The sequence below is a fragment of the Jaculus jaculus genome, chromosome 3 (genome assembly GCF_020740685.1).
Source record: "Jaculus jaculus isolate mJacJac1 chromosome 3, mJacJac1.mat.Y.cur, whole genome shotgun sequence".
NCBI classification, from domain to species: Eukaryota; Metazoa; Chordata; class Mammalia; order Rodentia; family Dipodidae; genus Jaculus; species Jaculus jaculus.
Window position 1 is genome coordinate 66,261,467 of NC_059104.1, and position 17,035 is coordinate 66,278,501.

The 17,035-nt window shown below is 40.0% G+C and overlaps 1 protein-coding gene across 1 annotated transcript in view; it reads left to right on the forward strand.

Moving 5' to 3' along the window:
* The first annotated feature begins 1,295 nt into the window (after positions 1-1,295).
* The window catches only part of Lrrc63 (leucine rich repeat containing 63), a 64,288-nt gene continuing 48,548 nt past the window's right edge, over positions 1,296-17,035 (forward strand). Inside the window, exons 1-5 of the mRNA XM_045146043.1 lie at positions 1,296-1,989; positions 2,502-2,552; positions 5,224-5,384; positions 8,542-8,640; positions 12,995-13,131. Of these exons, the coding sequence (XP_045001978.1) occupies positions 1,296-1,989; positions 2,502-2,552; positions 5,224-5,384; positions 8,542-8,640; positions 12,995-13,131 (1,142 nt within the window). The remainder of the gene's footprint in view (positions 1,990-2,501; positions 2,553-5,223; positions 5,385-8,541; positions 8,641-12,994; positions 13,132-17,035) is intronic.

A 17,035-nucleotide genomic window follows, 5' to 3' on the forward strand; every position in this document is an offset into this window, starting at 1 on the left:
TCTATCAACATAGAGGTTAAGATTTCTGGTCTGTTTAGGGATCCTAGTCAGCTTGTGACTAAGTGAGACCCTTCCCTTGTGCAATCCCAGTTACCTTGGATGATTTTGGTCTCAGTCAAGTTGCTGCCTGGTCGTCGGGCTGCTGTTCTTATTTCTGGAGCTGGGCACTGGCTTTTCCTGCAGGGCAAACCGAGCCTGGCAACTGTGGTCCTGCAGATTAGCACTCCCACTGCTGGAACTGCTGCTGCTTAAGCTGCCTCTGCTGGGTCTGTCAGTAGCTGAAGCTGGTGCTGCTGGGCCTACCGCTGCTGCTGCCTCTGTTATTGCTGCTGCTGCTGTAGCTGCCACTTCTGGAGCCACTGCTGCTGCTAAAGCTGCTGCTGAAGCTGCTGCGGCTGGGTTCACTGCCAGTGCTGCCACTGAAGCTGCTGCTGCTGGGTCTGCCATTTTTGGGGCCTCTGTTACCAGTGCCGGAGCTGGTGATGTTGCTGCCGAACTCTGCTCCTGCTTGGTCCCGCTGTTGGCCCAAGTTGGCGTGGCCGGGTCCCAGAACAGCTGCTCTGTTAGCTGGAGCTGGGCTCAGGCGGTGGGGGAGGGGAGGGAGCCGCAGCTCCTCTGGTTCTCTCGCTGCTCCACGTGTTCTTCTACCTCGTGGTCTGCTCCTTTGCTGCTCACTGCCGCTCTCCCTTCACGTTTCCTGAGTTGTGGAGAGCGCGGTGTGAGGTGAAGCTCCCGTACCTGGCTTTTCTTGCGGCCGAAGCCGAGTCTGGCGGCTTTCTGGTGCACCGCCGCCATGGTTGGCAGAGCTGCGGGGGCCGCTTTTGCCAGCCTGTGTGGGCTCTGGATGCTCTGGATCTCTTCTACTTCTCTGCTGCTGCTTCAATTTCATATACACCTCACCTTTTAGTAAAAGTGTGTATTTTGCTGAGTTTTTTTTTGGTCTTTTTCCCCCCCCAGGCTGCTTTGGCATGGTACCTACTCCAGTATCTTAACCAGACATCCATTTCATCTATTTATATTGCTAGAGTTTTACTGGCAACTGTTTTAAAAAAAAAAATGCCCAATTCCCTTTTCCCTGGGTTTGCCCTTCCAAGAGTCGCTCCATCCCTTCTGAGTCTAGATTTAACTTTTCATTTCTCCAGTTGTTTGTTCAGTTCTTTTCCCATTAGCTTGTCAATTCTTGTTAGCTGAGCAAGTATAAACATAATTTTAGAAGGGAGCAAGGTGAGAGTAGAGAATGAAAAATTACCGATGTTAAGTTATTGGTAGTTTTGTCTGATCACTTTAATAAGGTGATGTTTTTCTTATTCTCTTATGTAGCTACGACTGAGGAAACCACCTCAGTGAAAAGCAAGAAAAGTATTTTTCTTGATGTTGCTTCAAAAGATCAATACCAAAGGCCTATCAGTATCCAAAACATCTGTTTTGACTCTCAGGTCCAAGGAAGTGTGTCTTCTACTTCTCCATTCCCCAGAGCTGCCAGCAATATCCCCTGGAGCATCTCCCATTTTGCTGGTGGTTCCTTGTTTTTTCCAAGTTGTCCTTCAGCTTCTCTTCGTCTTTTTAGAAAAGAAAAATGGAAAAGAAAAAAAAAGTCCAAGAAAAAACAACGCAAAAAAGAAAAGATGAGTGGTGACATGCAAATGAGTAATATGTTAGTTGTTTCCACAACGAGGTTCAGACCTTCGATTCCTTCTCATTCACACACTACTTCTAAATTCACGATAGGAATCCCTGAATATCATCATTTACAAGAGATTCCAAACTATACTCAGGAGCTTCCTCCCATCTTGAAAGACTTAAGTGTAACCTCGCTAAGCCCTGGATCCAATAGGCTACCTACAGTACCAGAAGTACAGAGGACTAGACGTTTTCCACTCAAGTCTTCAGCTGTTAGTAAAGTGACACTGAAAGTGGCTAAACTTCCACCTGCCAGTTCCCTACCAACACCACTGTTACCAAGAAAACCTCAAAGACAGGCTGCCATAGGTAAATATAATCAGAACCTGATCTATAATAGTGGGGTTAAACAGATTGGGGGGGGGGGCGAGAAATGCAAGCAGATGGGAGGCCCATGGGCATTTAGGATGGAAAGGTAGAATCCCCATTTAAGTTTACCATTCACACCTGGGCTTGAGGGCAATGACAAGAATCCTGACCTTCCAGATGTACCAAGGCCAAACTGGGTACACTATAAAGATGATCTTACAGATGGGAGGCAGTAGGGAAATTGAAAGGCATCGATAGCTAATCTAAAGGGAGTCGTGAGAAGGCACCTCCTACATGCAGTAGGCAGGTCCCCAGCAGTGCTAATGAGGAATGATGTCAAAAGTGGTCTAGATGCATTCCCAAAGCAGGAAGTCAATGATGATAGACATCTTTCTGGACATATTTCCATAGATCACACCAGTTCATTAAAGGATGAAAATAATAATGAAGTCCCCACCACTCTCAAACTAGTTGATTGTCTAAACATTGTTCCATTTTTTCTTTTTATCTAGAAAGTATGATAGAAATTAGAAAGGCAGAAATTAGCCCAGTACAACCTGAAGGTAAATACTAGGTGTATACCATTCTTCTAGAAACTGTAAGTATTGGTGAGTGTGTGTTGGTGTGTAAACATATGTATATCTCATCTTATTTTCAATTTCTTAAGCCATTTGCTCAGCAGTTATTTGTTAAATATTGACAGTAAGCCAGATGTTTTTCTGATGTTCAGAATATAGAAGCTGGTATCTTAATTTGGATAGAGAAGATAGACATGTAGTAATGAACATAAACTATTTGCCATCCCAAGTGCTTTGAACTTAGTTATCTAGCAAAAACAAGGAACCATCTTCAAGGAAAGATTACATCATTCTCCTTCCAAGGTGGTGGCACACACCAGTAATCCCTGCACCAGGAGGTAGAAACAGGGGGACTGAAAATTCAAGGCCATCCTGGGCTATGAGATTCTGTCTCAAAAAAGAAGAAAGGAAGGAAGGAAGAAAGAAAGAAAGGGAGAGAAGGAAAGGACTGAGGAGGTGGCTAAGTCTGTGAACTGCTTGCTTCACAGCTTGAGAACTCAGGTTAAACCCACAGCATCCATGTAAATGCCAGGAGGGCATGGTAGGCTTCCCATAGGATCACTAGGAAGGTAGACTAGCTGAATCAGTGAATTCTGGGATTAAGTGAGAGACCTTGTCTCAATAAGTAAGGTGGAGAGTGATTAAAGAAGACACTTAATGCCAACATCTAGCCTCCACACGTACCCACTTACATGTGCCTACACACTTGTATACATGTGCACCTATTAATGTGAACACAAGCACACAGGCACACACAATGCATATACATCTCAAAATAATCATATCCTGGGCATCACATTTACTTCTATTTACAATCTTATAAACACAGTGGGTGGCAATTTATAATTAGCAGATACACAAAGAAAAAAATGAAGGTGAAGGAGACAGATGCTGAGGATAGTCAATACATACCAAAGCAATAAATCAGAGGCTCCTGAGAACTCATCCTTGAAGTATATTTACAACAGCCATCACAACTCAGGGATTTTTGCAGAAGAAGGGGCAGAAAAGTTTAATAGTCAAAGGTAGGGATGGCATACCTAGAAGCATCTTCCCTCAAGAACTGGCTACTGCTCTCAAAATGCATAACGCACAACCCATGGGGATACCAGCAACCCTAGTGAGGAGGGCCCTTAGTGCAATGGGGGTAGGGAGGAGGGAAAATATGGTACCAACACATCATGTATCCATACAAAGTATGATCTTAGTATTTTCCCGGGTGGGGTGGCATCCATTTTTAATCCCAGCACTTGGGAGGCAGAGATAGGAGGATTGCCATGAGTTCGAGGCCACCTTGAGACTACGTAGTGAATTCCAGGTCAGCCTGAGCTAGAGTGAGACCCTCCCTTGGAAAACCTATAAATATATATAAATATTTAATTATTAATATTTAATTAATTAATTATTAATATTTAATATTTTAATATATATAGATATATATAAATATTTATTTTATTATATATATATATATATATATATATATATATATATATATATATATGTGTGTAAGCTGTTAAGAAGCAGAAACATACCTCAAAAGTTAGATATTAGTATAATCATTCAAAGAGCTCTGGTTTTATCCATGATTAACTTCTATTGGACTAATGTTCTTATTGAAATCAATTGTTAGAGCTTCCAAAACATATATAACATGCATGTGTGGTGTCAGACAGAGCCCAAGTAGGAAGGAGTAATTTAAGTGCATCATAGCCCTAGCACTTCAGAGATGCTGAAGAATTGAGACTCAGGAAATAAAATATTGGAGAGGATAGAAATGAAAGAAAGTGAATTGAAAAAAATCTGTCTTATCAATTCCCTTAACAGTATTGGCTGATTTCTAAAATGCATTTACAGGATGAAACTATGATGAACAGAGAAAACATTAGAGAAGTTAAGGATACAGACATAGATTTTTGCGGCTGCATAAGACATACACAGTGGAGTTCAGTTTCTGCCAAAGTATAGCTTAACAAGCTATTACCTTAACAAGCATACTAGGCTTTCAGCTAAAGTTCCAGGGGTCATGGAAGCTCAGCTATGTAAAAACATGTACTTTATATTTCATCAACCAAAATGATGTTTGTGTGATATGTAGTAAAAAAGTTGAAGAAAAAAAAAGATGTACTTTATATTTCATCAACCAAAAAGTTGTTTGTGTAATTTGTAGTAGAAAATTTGGAAAGTGTTTTTATATATAGTATCAAAAGACTAAAATTGATGGAGTCTTAGTTGTTCAGGCAGAGGTCTATGAGTAAGTGTATCATTTTATTTTTAAAAGACAGTTATCCATCTAATAGATTGTTGTTTGATGTAGGGTCTCACTTTAGTCCAGGCTGGCCTAGAATTCACTATGTAGTCTCAGGGTGGCCTCAAACTTTGGCGATCCTCCCACCTCTGCCTCCAGAGGGCTGGGATCAAAGCTGTGTACCACCACACCCAGCTCAGTAATGTTTTTTTAAAGGCAAGGCAATACTCTTTGGCAAACAGAGACAATTTGGATTGGGTGGATTGAAGGGTGTGGGGAGTTCATTCCAGAGGTTGTATATAACTAATCCCTTTGCTAATTCATTCATGATAGCACAAATGGAAATGTCTTTTAGCTTTTCTTTTAAGTTATAGCACATTTAAGCTTCATGTTTTGTTTTACTTTATTTAGGTGTACTTAGGCCTAGACGATTACTAGACCCAGATGCACATGTTCTACGTGGTGAACGTTTTAACACTGTTGCAGCAACACGCCAAGAAACAATAGTAGCGATGTCCAACTTGGCCATAATAAACTGCCAAGTACATGGACGAAATGCACTTAATCTTATGGTATGCTCAGTCATTCCTCTGTGCCCCAGTGTAGGTTAGCTCCCATGGACTAGAGGGAGTCTTTCCTGTTGCCTCAGAGCTTTCTCAGGAACACACTAAAATTGCATCTCTAGACCCATCTGTTCTAGTTGGTATTTAGTTCACTAGCAAAGTTTAAAAAGATGCTCAAGTCCAAACAATTATGCTCTTTTTTCACTATTTAGCGTGACAAGAGGTGGGATTCTGATTTTTTGTAGTTTTAATTAATTAATAAATATATTTTAGGGGGTGTGGAATGGGTACACCAGGGTCTCCTGCCAACATACAACTCCAGATGCATGTATCACTTGTGCATCTGACTTTATGTGAGTACTGTGGAATCAAACCTGGGTCATTAGGCTTTGCAGGCAAACACTTTAACACAGAGAAATCTCTGTAGCTCCATAGTTTTAATTTATCAGCAGTCTTTGGACCTTGTGTCAAGTGTAGTGTTCATCTGACTTTTCAGTGATCACAAGCCCATCATGAAGAATCACAATAAACAGTTACCATGTATCAAAGAAATACTGTTTCAAGGTAGTGCTACTCCTACAACTTCTAATTCTGTAAAGGAGACATAATAATCTTCATTTCACACATGAAAATACTGAGACATAACTTGTGAAGACCTCAGGGTAAACAAGTGGAAGAGCTTGAAATTTGAGACCTAGAATTCTTGGTCTGAAAAATCTATATATATTATTTAAAATTAAAGGAAGGAAGGGACAGAGGGAAGGAGGGAAAAGTAGATGGAGGGAAAGAGGGAACAGAGAGAGAACAATTTTGAGTGTCACTCATTAGGCATAGTGAGGTAGGCAGTATTTTTATCTGTTAGACTTAGTAGCAAATAAAAGAATGTACTGTCTTCAACAGTCAAATTCCTATGCAAAAACAGTTAGTTGGCCAGTCATTCTTTGTAGCCCTGGAGGTAGTCTTTATCAGTAAAGCATCGTGAGTCCAGAAGTTCACTGAACTTGTCACATTCTTTTTATTCTTGGATAAAGAAAATTTCTTGACCTCAAGCATGACACTGTGATGAGGTGGAAGTAGTAACTGAAAATCTGGTAACTACCCAGCATACTCCAGAACATACATTAATCCCTTCCAAGGTTTTGGTTTTCTGAAAATACCCCTCATGCAGTGCCCCACCCCCTCCATCCCAATGGGTATTATTAGTTTGGGAGATTCCAACTCTCAGAGTTTCAATAGTGATACAGGGTCCCGGGGTTTAGCAGGGGTTGCACAGTGTATGAACTCCAAGTTTCTGGGCTCTGTCCTACCCTTAACAAATAATAAATGAAGATGGACTCAAGAAGGATGTTATGAATTATTAAGTTTATTTAGGGAGAAATCACAAATTGTGGTGTTTAGGAAACACGCTGTCATGTGGAAACACTGCATACTTTATAAGGTTAATTTAACAGAAATTGAGGTTTGGGGGAAGACTGGAGTAGAGCTGCAAGCACGTGGAGGGGAGTTAAACTGAGGCTTTCAAGGTAAGACTGACATAGGGCTGCAAACACATGAAAAATAGAACTTAGGTGTATGTGTAGGGAAACTTAGAAGGAGTACACATGGCAGCTGCCGTGTGTTTTCCTATGGAGGAAAGTTAAGAGGACAAATGATGAGGCTAAGGAAGAATAAGAGGGGAAAATATCAAAGCAGAGACCAAGAAATTCAGAGGAGAAATGAGCAGTGAAGAAAGTTATACTCACGGTTACCCCAAGTTTAAATAACTTACACAAGTAGCAGACCTAGAGTTAGTGAGAGCAGCCACATAATAGTTGTAGAGTGTAAGGGAAATAAGCGAGTTGCAGATTCAAGACTAGAGGAAAATCATACATGTAATCAATGCGAGAAGTTACCCCAAAGTATAAAGCAGAGGCAAGCAGAAAAGTTGCTCCAGACCAAGAAACAGTCTTATGCTTTCTCCCTAATCCTGGGTGAGGGGGAAGCCAAATTCATGTGTATCTCTGTGGCCCAAGCAAAGAGAAAAAGGCTGAGTTGAACAGAGCCAGAAAAGCAGAGTGGAGCTGAATGGAGCAGGGTGAAGCTAGCAACAAGAAGACAGTAGTGTTTACAGACAAGGGGAAGACCCAGTTGGTTTGTAGATTTGGAGGGTGGATTCTAGAGCCACCTCATCTGGACCAGCCCATCTAGCTAGCATGCTAGAGCGTGGACAGTAGGTGGCACTGTAGATTACTCTTGATCAGATATGAGTTCCACTTCTGCCAAGAGTTCTGTTCTTGTGTTAGGGTGGGGTAGTGGCATATAGGGTGGCGTCTCCTGGCTCTCTCTGGGCCTCAATCTTTAACTGAAACTGCCTGAAAGAAGCTAGCTTTTACCTATACTCCTTCACTAGGACTTTAATGTTTTGGGATTGTGATTCAGAGAATTTGGGTCTTTTGGGATTTCAACATTTGGAATCATAGCTTTTGAAATTATGATCAGAGCTAGTAAGCTAATTCAGTAAAGTTGCAATCAGATATTATCAACATACAAAAATTTATATGTTTGTGTACATAAGCAAAATAAATTATGAAGATAGTTCTATTTAATATCATGTCCAAAGGCTGGAGAGATTGCCTAGTGGTTAAGGCACTTGCCTGTGAATCCTAAGGACCCCTGTCCAGGTCCCATGTAATCTAGATGCACATTGACACAAGCATGCAATGTTGTACATGCACACAAGGGAGTATACACGTCTGGAATTTGATTACAGTGGCTGGAGGCCCTGGCGTGCCAATTCTCTCATGCATTATATATATACGTGTGTGTGTGTATATATATATATATATGTGTTTGTGTGTATATATATATATACATATATATATATATATATATGTATATGTATGTATGTATGTATATGAAATCATGTCCAGCAGAAAAAAAATGGTCAAAATACATGAAACAGTTCAGTGAAACAAATCACTCTTAGATATGTGAAAATGTTTGACTTTCTTCAAAACAAGAGTAAGACAATTTAAAACTACATAGAGCCATAACTACTCCTTTGAAAGAGTGGGAAAGTTGGACAACATTGTCGAGGCTGTAGCATTGCTATTAGCAAGTTAAGCATTGAACCCCATAAAGGGAATTTATTGTTAACAATATTTTACCTCTCATTACTTTTCTTTAGGGATTCTTTCTTCTGCAGTGTCCAGACTTAACAACTGTGGCTTTCCAATTGATATATCTTAATTTATCATTTAATCTTCTCAGCCAGTTTCCCACAGAAGTGAGTCCACTTTATCATTCTATATTGTCTCTGATCTTACAACATTCCATCTCTCTGTGGTCACAGGAGTCCATTCAACCTTGTTAGAAGTACAGCAGATCCAGTGTTTTTGGGGAACTTTGGTCCACAGATGTCCTCTATTAACTGATGTGTTTTGAATGTTTGGTTTCCAGATAATGGTAATTTGGGAGGTAGGACCTTGCTAGAGGAGGTCTGTTGTTGGGGGGAAGCCTTAGGAGTGTTATAGCCAGATCCTTCTTGTCAGAACTTAGCTTACTCTCCTGCTACTGTTGTCTACCTGATGTTGGCAAGGAGATGATGTCCTGTCTATACTCTACCATCTCTTCCATGCCACTATGAAGCTTCCCCTCAAGACTTATAAGCCAAAATAAACCCTTTCACCCTATAAGCTACTTTTGGTCAGGTGCTTTGTGCCAGCAATGAGAAGGTAAATACAATATATACCAAGTTCAAAAACCTTGAGTTGAAAAAAATATAGAAAGTCATGAACAGGAAATAAAAGCATACCTTTAGTCCTGGCACTAGGGAGGCAGAGGTAGGAGGATTTCTTTCAGCCACCCTGCAAGTAAAGAGTAAGTTCCAAGTCATCCTGGGCTAGAATGAGACTTCCTTGAAAAAAAAAAAAAATAACACAAAACGTAAAAGCATGAGAAAAGATATATCATGGAAATAGCACACACAAGAAAATTGAGTATGTAAAATAGTACAAGTGAAATACATTTTATGTATAAAATGTTACTAGAGACAAGTGGGATATTTTGTCAGTCTGTCAGGATGATATAGCCAATGAATAGCAGCACACTGCATGATTCTCAATTTTACTGGAACATTTCCCAGGATAGACCATATATTAGGCCCCAAAACAAGTGTCAACAATTGAAAAGGATTGAAGCTGGACATGGAGGTGCACAAATATACTCCCAGCACTTGGAAGCTAAAGCAGGTAGACAATGAGCTCGAGGCCACATTGGACTACATAGCAAGAGTCAAAGAAAGGGGAGGAGTGCTTGCAATACTGTCCTCCAGACATAAAGGGGCCTTGATGTTCATGGCCTTATGTGCCTGATGCTACCTACACAAGATTGAAAAATAGGAGGAAATGATGATATTAAAATAGAAGAGAGACTAATTAGAAAGAAGAATGGGTTCAATGGAGGGGGATTTGGGAGGGAGAAAAAGGGAAGGTCAGGCAGAAGGGGATTATGATCATGGTATATTGTTTATACTTATGGAAGTTGCCAATACAACAGTTGAAAAAAATTTTAAAATAAAATTTCCAAGTCTACTTCATAAAAAAAGTTTAATAAGATAAAGAATTGAAAATTCACAGCCTATTCTTGTTTCAATGTAATGAAATTGGAAAGGAAGAACTGAGGGAGATTTGACACCTTACTAATTTGTAGCAATTGTACAGTTCACCTTTAACCAATAAGTCAAAGAAATCAAAAGGGGAATTAAAGAATTTTTAATATTAATGAAAATGAAACAACATCAAAATTCATATTATTCATCTGTAACAGTACTTAGGATGGAACTATGTAACTGTAAATTCCTGTTTTATAAAAGGAGAAGTCTCCCTTGTCAATAAAATAACCTTCCAACTTAAGACACTAGAAAGATGCAAAATAAACTTCAAAAATGAATAAGGAAGGAAATAATAAAAATTAGCAAAGTAATGAATAAAAAGCAATAGAGACAAAACCAACAGACTCAAAGGCTATTACTTTAAAAAGATAACAAATTCACAAACCTTATTATACACTGAGCAAGAAGAAAATACAGAAGACTCAAGCTACTGAAATCAAGAATTAAAGGTCATCACTGAACTTTCAGAAATTAAAAGGAAGATTTTTTTTAAAGATTTTTTAAATTTTGAGAACATTATTAAAAACTATACTACCCAGCTTACTTAGATGAAATGAATTTACTTTTACAAATTCATAAAATGATCTAAGATGGAAAACATGGATGTCTCATACCAAGTAAAGAGGTCCAACAGTAATTTTAGAACCTCCTTGAAAGAAATGTTGAGATCTGCATGGCTTATGGATGAAGTCCACCAAACATATGAAGAAGACTTAAACCACTCTTTTATAAGCTTTTTCCAAAGAATAGATGAGAAGAGAACATTACCTGTTTTAAACAATTAACACAATAATTCCCTAACACTGAAAGGAGATCACAGGGCTAGGGAGATGGCTCACCAGTTAAAGGTACTTGTTTGCAAAGGCTGACAGCCCAGGTTCAATTCTCCAGTACCCATGTAAAGCCAGATACACAAAGTTGTACACATGTTTGGAGTTCATTTACAGTGGCAGGAGATCCTGGTGCACCCATACTCTCTGTGCCTGACTTTCTCTCTGTTTCAAATAAATAAATAAATAATATTTTTTCAAAAACAAAGATCATAGGTTGTAGAGACGACTCGGTGGTTAAGGCACTTGCCTGAAAAGCCTAACAACCAGAGTTCAATTGCCCAGTACCCACATAAAACCATATGCACAATGTGGCACATGCATCTGGAGTTCATTTTCAGTAGCTAGAGACCTTGGAACACCCATTCTCTCTCTTTATTCCTTTCTCTATATTCTGTCTCCCTCTGCTTGAAAATAATAAAGAAATACTTTTTAAAAGGAGATCATAAGAAAAATAACTACAGTACATTACTTCTTATGAGTGTAGACAACAAAAAAGTGGCACAGGCATCTGGCCTTTGTTTGTAGTGTTAAGAGGTCCTGGTGACTCTCTTCTTCCTCAACACATGCAAAAAGACATAACTATTTAAAAATAAGCATTTTTTGAAAGTTAAATAAAATACTCTTCTGAATGGCTGCAGAAAAATCAATTGCATTTCTTTCTTTCTTTTTTAATTTTATTTTTGAGGTAAAGTCTCACTCTAGCACAGGCTGAAATTCACTATGTAGTCTCAGGGTGGCCTTGAACTCACAGTGATCCTCTACCTCTGCCTCCCAAGTGCTGGGATTAAAGGCATGCACCACTCTGCATGGTGATCAGTTGCATTTCTATATATTGTCATTAGTTATTTTTTAATTTTTGAATATTTTTTATTTATTTGAAAGAGAAAGATAGGGAGGGGGAAAGGAATGGAAAGTATAATTGTGCCAGGGCCTCTTTCCACTGCAAATGAACTCCAGATGCTTGTACCACTTTGTACATCTGGCTACACATGATCACCAGCGAATCAAACCCAGGTCAGCAAGCTTTGCAAGCAAGAGTTTTACTGTTGAGCCTTCTCCCCAATCCTGTTATCAATAGTCTTCATAGGAAAATATGAAAGCAACTCTAATTAAAATAACATGCATAGAGCTGGAGAGATGGCTTAGCATTTAAGGCACTTGCCTGCAAAGCCAAAGGACCTAGGTTCAATTCCCCAGTACCTACATAAAGTCAGATGTACAAGGTGGCACATGCATCTGGTTTGAAGTGGCTAGAGACCCTTGCATGCCCATTTATCTCTCTTTCTCTCCCTGTCTCTAGCAAATAAATATAAATAAAATTCAAATAAAATAACATGAATAAAAATGTTCAGAAATCTAACAAAAGTGCAAAACTTATATTGTAAAATTTCAACATTGAAGGAAAAAATTAAAAGGTGACACATGTAGATAGAAAAACATCTATGTTCATGGACTTGGGGACTTAGTATTGGTCAGATGGTAATACTCTCAAGTTGATCTATGTATCATCACATTTTAAATTTCCATGTGAAAAATCAATGGACATGAAATTACTATGATATCACAGTGAAATACCCTGGCACATCCCTGATAAACCAAGGTTAATTCCACATATTCTCTTGTTCTTCAGATACTTTCTACTTTCTTCATCTTTATATGATTGTCTTACATGAAAGTATAAAAAGTGTGAGTTTTCCCAAATAGAAAATGACTATTCCTTTTTAAAAATTTATTTATTTTTTTTTTGAGGTAGGGTTTCCCTGTAGCCCAGGCTGACCTAGAATTCACTATGGAGTCTCAGGGTGGCCTCAAACTCACAGTGATTCTCCTACCTCTGCCTCTTGAGTGCTGGGATTAAAAGCATGAGCCACCATGCCCAGCAGAAAATGACTATTCTTGAGTCAAAGACATATGAATACAGTAATTACACTATCTCAGCAAATCATAAATGTCAACCCCAGTCCCTCATTTTGAAGGTTTACTAGAAGCATTTATTGAAGTACATGACATGAACCAGCATGTTTTTCTGTGCTGATTTTACTACAGTTAGTTCAAATCAATGATGAAGAGTAACATGTAAGAGTTTTTGTACTTTTTCATTCAACTCATGTCTGTATCTCTTCTCTGTCCTACAGATATTTTGTCTTACAAATTTACAAATACTGAAACTGAGAAATAACCCAATCACAGAAATTCCTACTGAAATTCAACAGCTGAAGTACCTTAGAAGTTTCACCATTGCCTTTAATAAGATTAGGAATCTTCCACTTGGGTAAGGCTGATTGCTGGGAATTATAAACACAGAAAATAAAATGTTTTTAAGTTAGTAAGGAATTAATTACCTTTTTTTTTGTTTCATTTTGTTTTTGGATTTTTGTTTTTTCGAGGTCAGGTCTCACTCTAGCTTAGGCTAACCTGGAATTCACTATGTAGTCTCAGGGTGGCCTTGAACTCAAGATGTTCCTCCTACTTCTGTCTCCAAAGTGCTGGGATAATTTTCTTCTTAAAAATTTTTTTATAGGATATGGACACATTGAGTATGTGAACAACACATGCTGGTACCATCCTTTCCCTCCTCCCTGGCCCTTTTCTGAAGAGGCCTTCCTTATTGGGGATGCAGGTCAACCCCATGGGAAATGTGGGTCATGCATTATGGAGAGGGAAAGAGAGAGGCAATGTCTCTATGATAAATGCCCCAACTTGTGGTTCTAACATTCTTTCCACCCAACTTCTGCAAAATTCCCTGCGCCATGCTGGGAACATTTTAAGTGTACTTCAGTGATGGGCACTTAGGAATCTCTGGCTCTCTGGTTTGGTAGGTGTTGGGTGTCCTCATTGTCTATCTCCTTTACCCTTGTGCTGATATCAGATTCACTAACTCTTTCTCATTTCCTCAATTCCTCTGTGGTTTCAGCTGGGGCTGGGGTAGAGTGCTCTCAGTCATTTATCTCCTCAGGTCCATCTCACATCTGGAAGAGGGAAGCAGATTCTCCAATGGAGAGTGACGTCAGCACCAGTTAAATGGGATAAACATTATTAATTTAGAGAGAATTTAAAGGGTGTAGACCCTTTTATAGCCCAAGATTAGTGGGAGCTTGATAACGGAAAGCAGAATCATTATCTGAATATGATTTTGACTTGTTTCCCAGTTCCAGATATGGCTTCCTTTCCACTGAGCAGATCTGTTAACCAATCCAAGAGCAGCTGGTTACCCACCATGGCTGTGTGCCACTATTGCACTTGTGTGAACATCACATCAAGTTTTTTACTTCTGAGTCTCTTAGATTTTGAGTTGTTTGGGGGTTGAAGAGATGGCTTAGTGGTTAAGGCATTTGCTTGCAAAGCCAAAGGACCCAGGTTCAATTCCCCAGATAAGCCAGATGCACAAGGGCACGTGCATCTGGAGTTCATTTCATTTACAGTGGCTGAAAGCCCTGGCATGCCCATTCTCTCTCTGCCTGTCTCTCTTCTCTGTATCTCTCACTCTCTGCTTGCAAATAAATTTAAAAAAAATAGAATAATAAAAAGATTTTGAGTTGTTTGGACAGATTTTGGTGACTTCCCTCTGTAGCTTGTATACTGCCTTCCAGCACTAGATGGGCTAATTATCGGGGACTGGCTCTCTTCTGGATTCCAACCAGGTCTCTCCATGGTCCATGCTGATAGCATATGATATCTTCAGCAGTAGGGTCTTACCATTAACCTCTGGTGGGTAATCAAGTTCTTTGACAGAAGTTTATCTTGTTTTCTTTTTGGGGGGTGGGGGGAGATCTAGTAGGTCTCTCTGATAAACAGCTCATTGTGGGTGTTGACCACATCCTGGTACAAGGAATTACAGGCCAGTGCCAAGGAAAAATAAAATTTAAAAAAAAGACAAAGAAGAAGAGAAACAGGAGAAATTTAAGGTTAGGTTTCATCTCACCCTCTACAGGGTCCTTTGATCCAGGTGCTCCCTCTAAGATCCTCTTGAAGGTTCCATCTTTTAGTCTAACTTTCAGAATATAGGATGCTATGGTTCCAGTTCAATTTGGGTTCAGTTTTATGCCCCCCACTCTTCCTCTTCCCCCAAGCCCTGCCCTATCTGTTGTCCAAGCCTCAAGATGCTATTCAGGTATGTCAGCAACTTGGGTTGATTCAGGTTAGAAACTGCAGATGAGTGAGTCCATGTGATGGTTATCTTTCTGTGATTGTGTGAGTTTACTTAGAATGATCTGTTACAAATTTCATTGTGTCATTTTTTTTCTTACTGCTGAGTAGAATTCCATTGTGTAGATATAATGTTGAAGTCATGTTTGCATTGCTGGTAGAAATCACCCAACCAAGAGCAGCTTGTGGGAAAAAACGAGGTTTATTTTGGCTTACAGACTTGAAGGGAAGCTCCACCATGGCAGGGGGAAACAATAGCATGAGCAGAAGATGGACATCACCCCCTGGCCTACATAAGGTGGACAATAGGAACAGGAGGTGTGCCCAACACTGGCAAGGGGACACTGGCTATAATACCCATAAGTTCGACCCCTACAATACACTGCCTCCATGAGGCATTAATTCCCAAATCCCCATTAGCTGGGAACCTAGCATTCAGAACACCAAAGTTTATAGGGACACTTGAATCAAGCCACCACATTCCACCCCTGGCCCCCATAAACTGACAACTGCCTATGATTTAAAATGCAAGGTATTCAGTCCAACTTTCAAAGTCCCAACATTTTTACCAACGCTAATGATGTTCAAACATCCCCACAATTCAGGGTCTTTTAGCTGAGCCATAATACCAAAAATGCCCCCCAAAAAACATAATGGCACAGTTAAACATTCACACTGCAAAGTATGGCACTGAGCATGGCAAAGAAATACTCAAGCAATACATGATTTAAACAGGGCAAACAATAAACTCTGTATCTCCAAGTCCAACAATTCTAGCCAGTGACAAGTCTCCAAATCCAATAATTCTAACCAGCAACAGGTCTCTGGAGTTCCAATTCCAGCCCTCCAGCTAGGCTACTCACAGTCCTGGAAAACTTTATCCAGGGCTGGCAGCTTTCCTTAGCAGCCATCTCATGGTCCTGGGCATCTCCACTGGGTCTTCACTGAAACCCATGGTTCATTGTCATGGCTCCATCAGGTCTCCATGAAGGCATCCAGCAAACCTGCTTCACACTTTCCATGGCCATTTCCAAAACACAGGACCATGTTGCAAACTCAATGACTCTCTCTTTCCTGCATTTCTTATACTCTACAATACCAGGTAGGGTGCCAATTTGTTAATCCAGGGGGTAATAAAGCAGACGCTGAAAAACAGGACACTCCTTGAGCACTCAGCCCTTTCAAGAAAATCTACATTCTTTTGTTGCCCCAGTGCAGGTCAGCTGGCCCAATCTCAAAGGTTGTAATCTCTCAATTGCAGCTTAACAGGCAGCAGTTCACCCAAAGATTTTTTTCCCTTCTATTCCATTTCCCTCTCTCATTCCAGTTTGTTTCTATACACTGCAACCCTGCACAACTTCTCAGGACACAGGCATAACAGCGAGCTTCTCACACAAACTGCTAGCCCAGTTTAGCAAGCTCTTTCTCACCCTCATAAGCCAAACCTCATAGTCCATAGTTATTATTGTACTCAGGTCTTTCAACTCTGACCAGAATAGTCCATCAAGCTGTACTTACTGTACTGCAAGGCATCTCTTAGACCAAGGTTTCAACTCCTTTCATATCCCTCTTGATAATCAGCTCCAACAGACCAAAGGCACACAGTCAGGTATTGAGCAGCAAATTATACCACTCCATGGTGCCAAAATTACTGTTGCAATCAGGTTAGCATTGCTGGTAGAAATCACCCAACTAAGAGCAGCTTGTGGGAAAAAGAAGCTTATTTTGGCTTACAGGCTCAAGGGAAAGCTCTGTGATGGCAGGAGAAAATGATGGCATGAGCAGAGGGTGGAAGTCATCCCCTGTCCCACATAAAGTAGACAACAATAACAGGAGAGTGTGCCAAACACTGGCAAGGGGACACTGGCTACAATACTCATAAGCCAACAATACACTGCCTCCAGGAAGCATTAATTCCTGAATCTCCATCAGCTGGGAACCTAGCATTCAGAACACATAAGTTTATGAGGGAATACCTGAATCAAACCACCATAGTAACTCTATATTCATCCTTTTCAGGAGTCTCCATA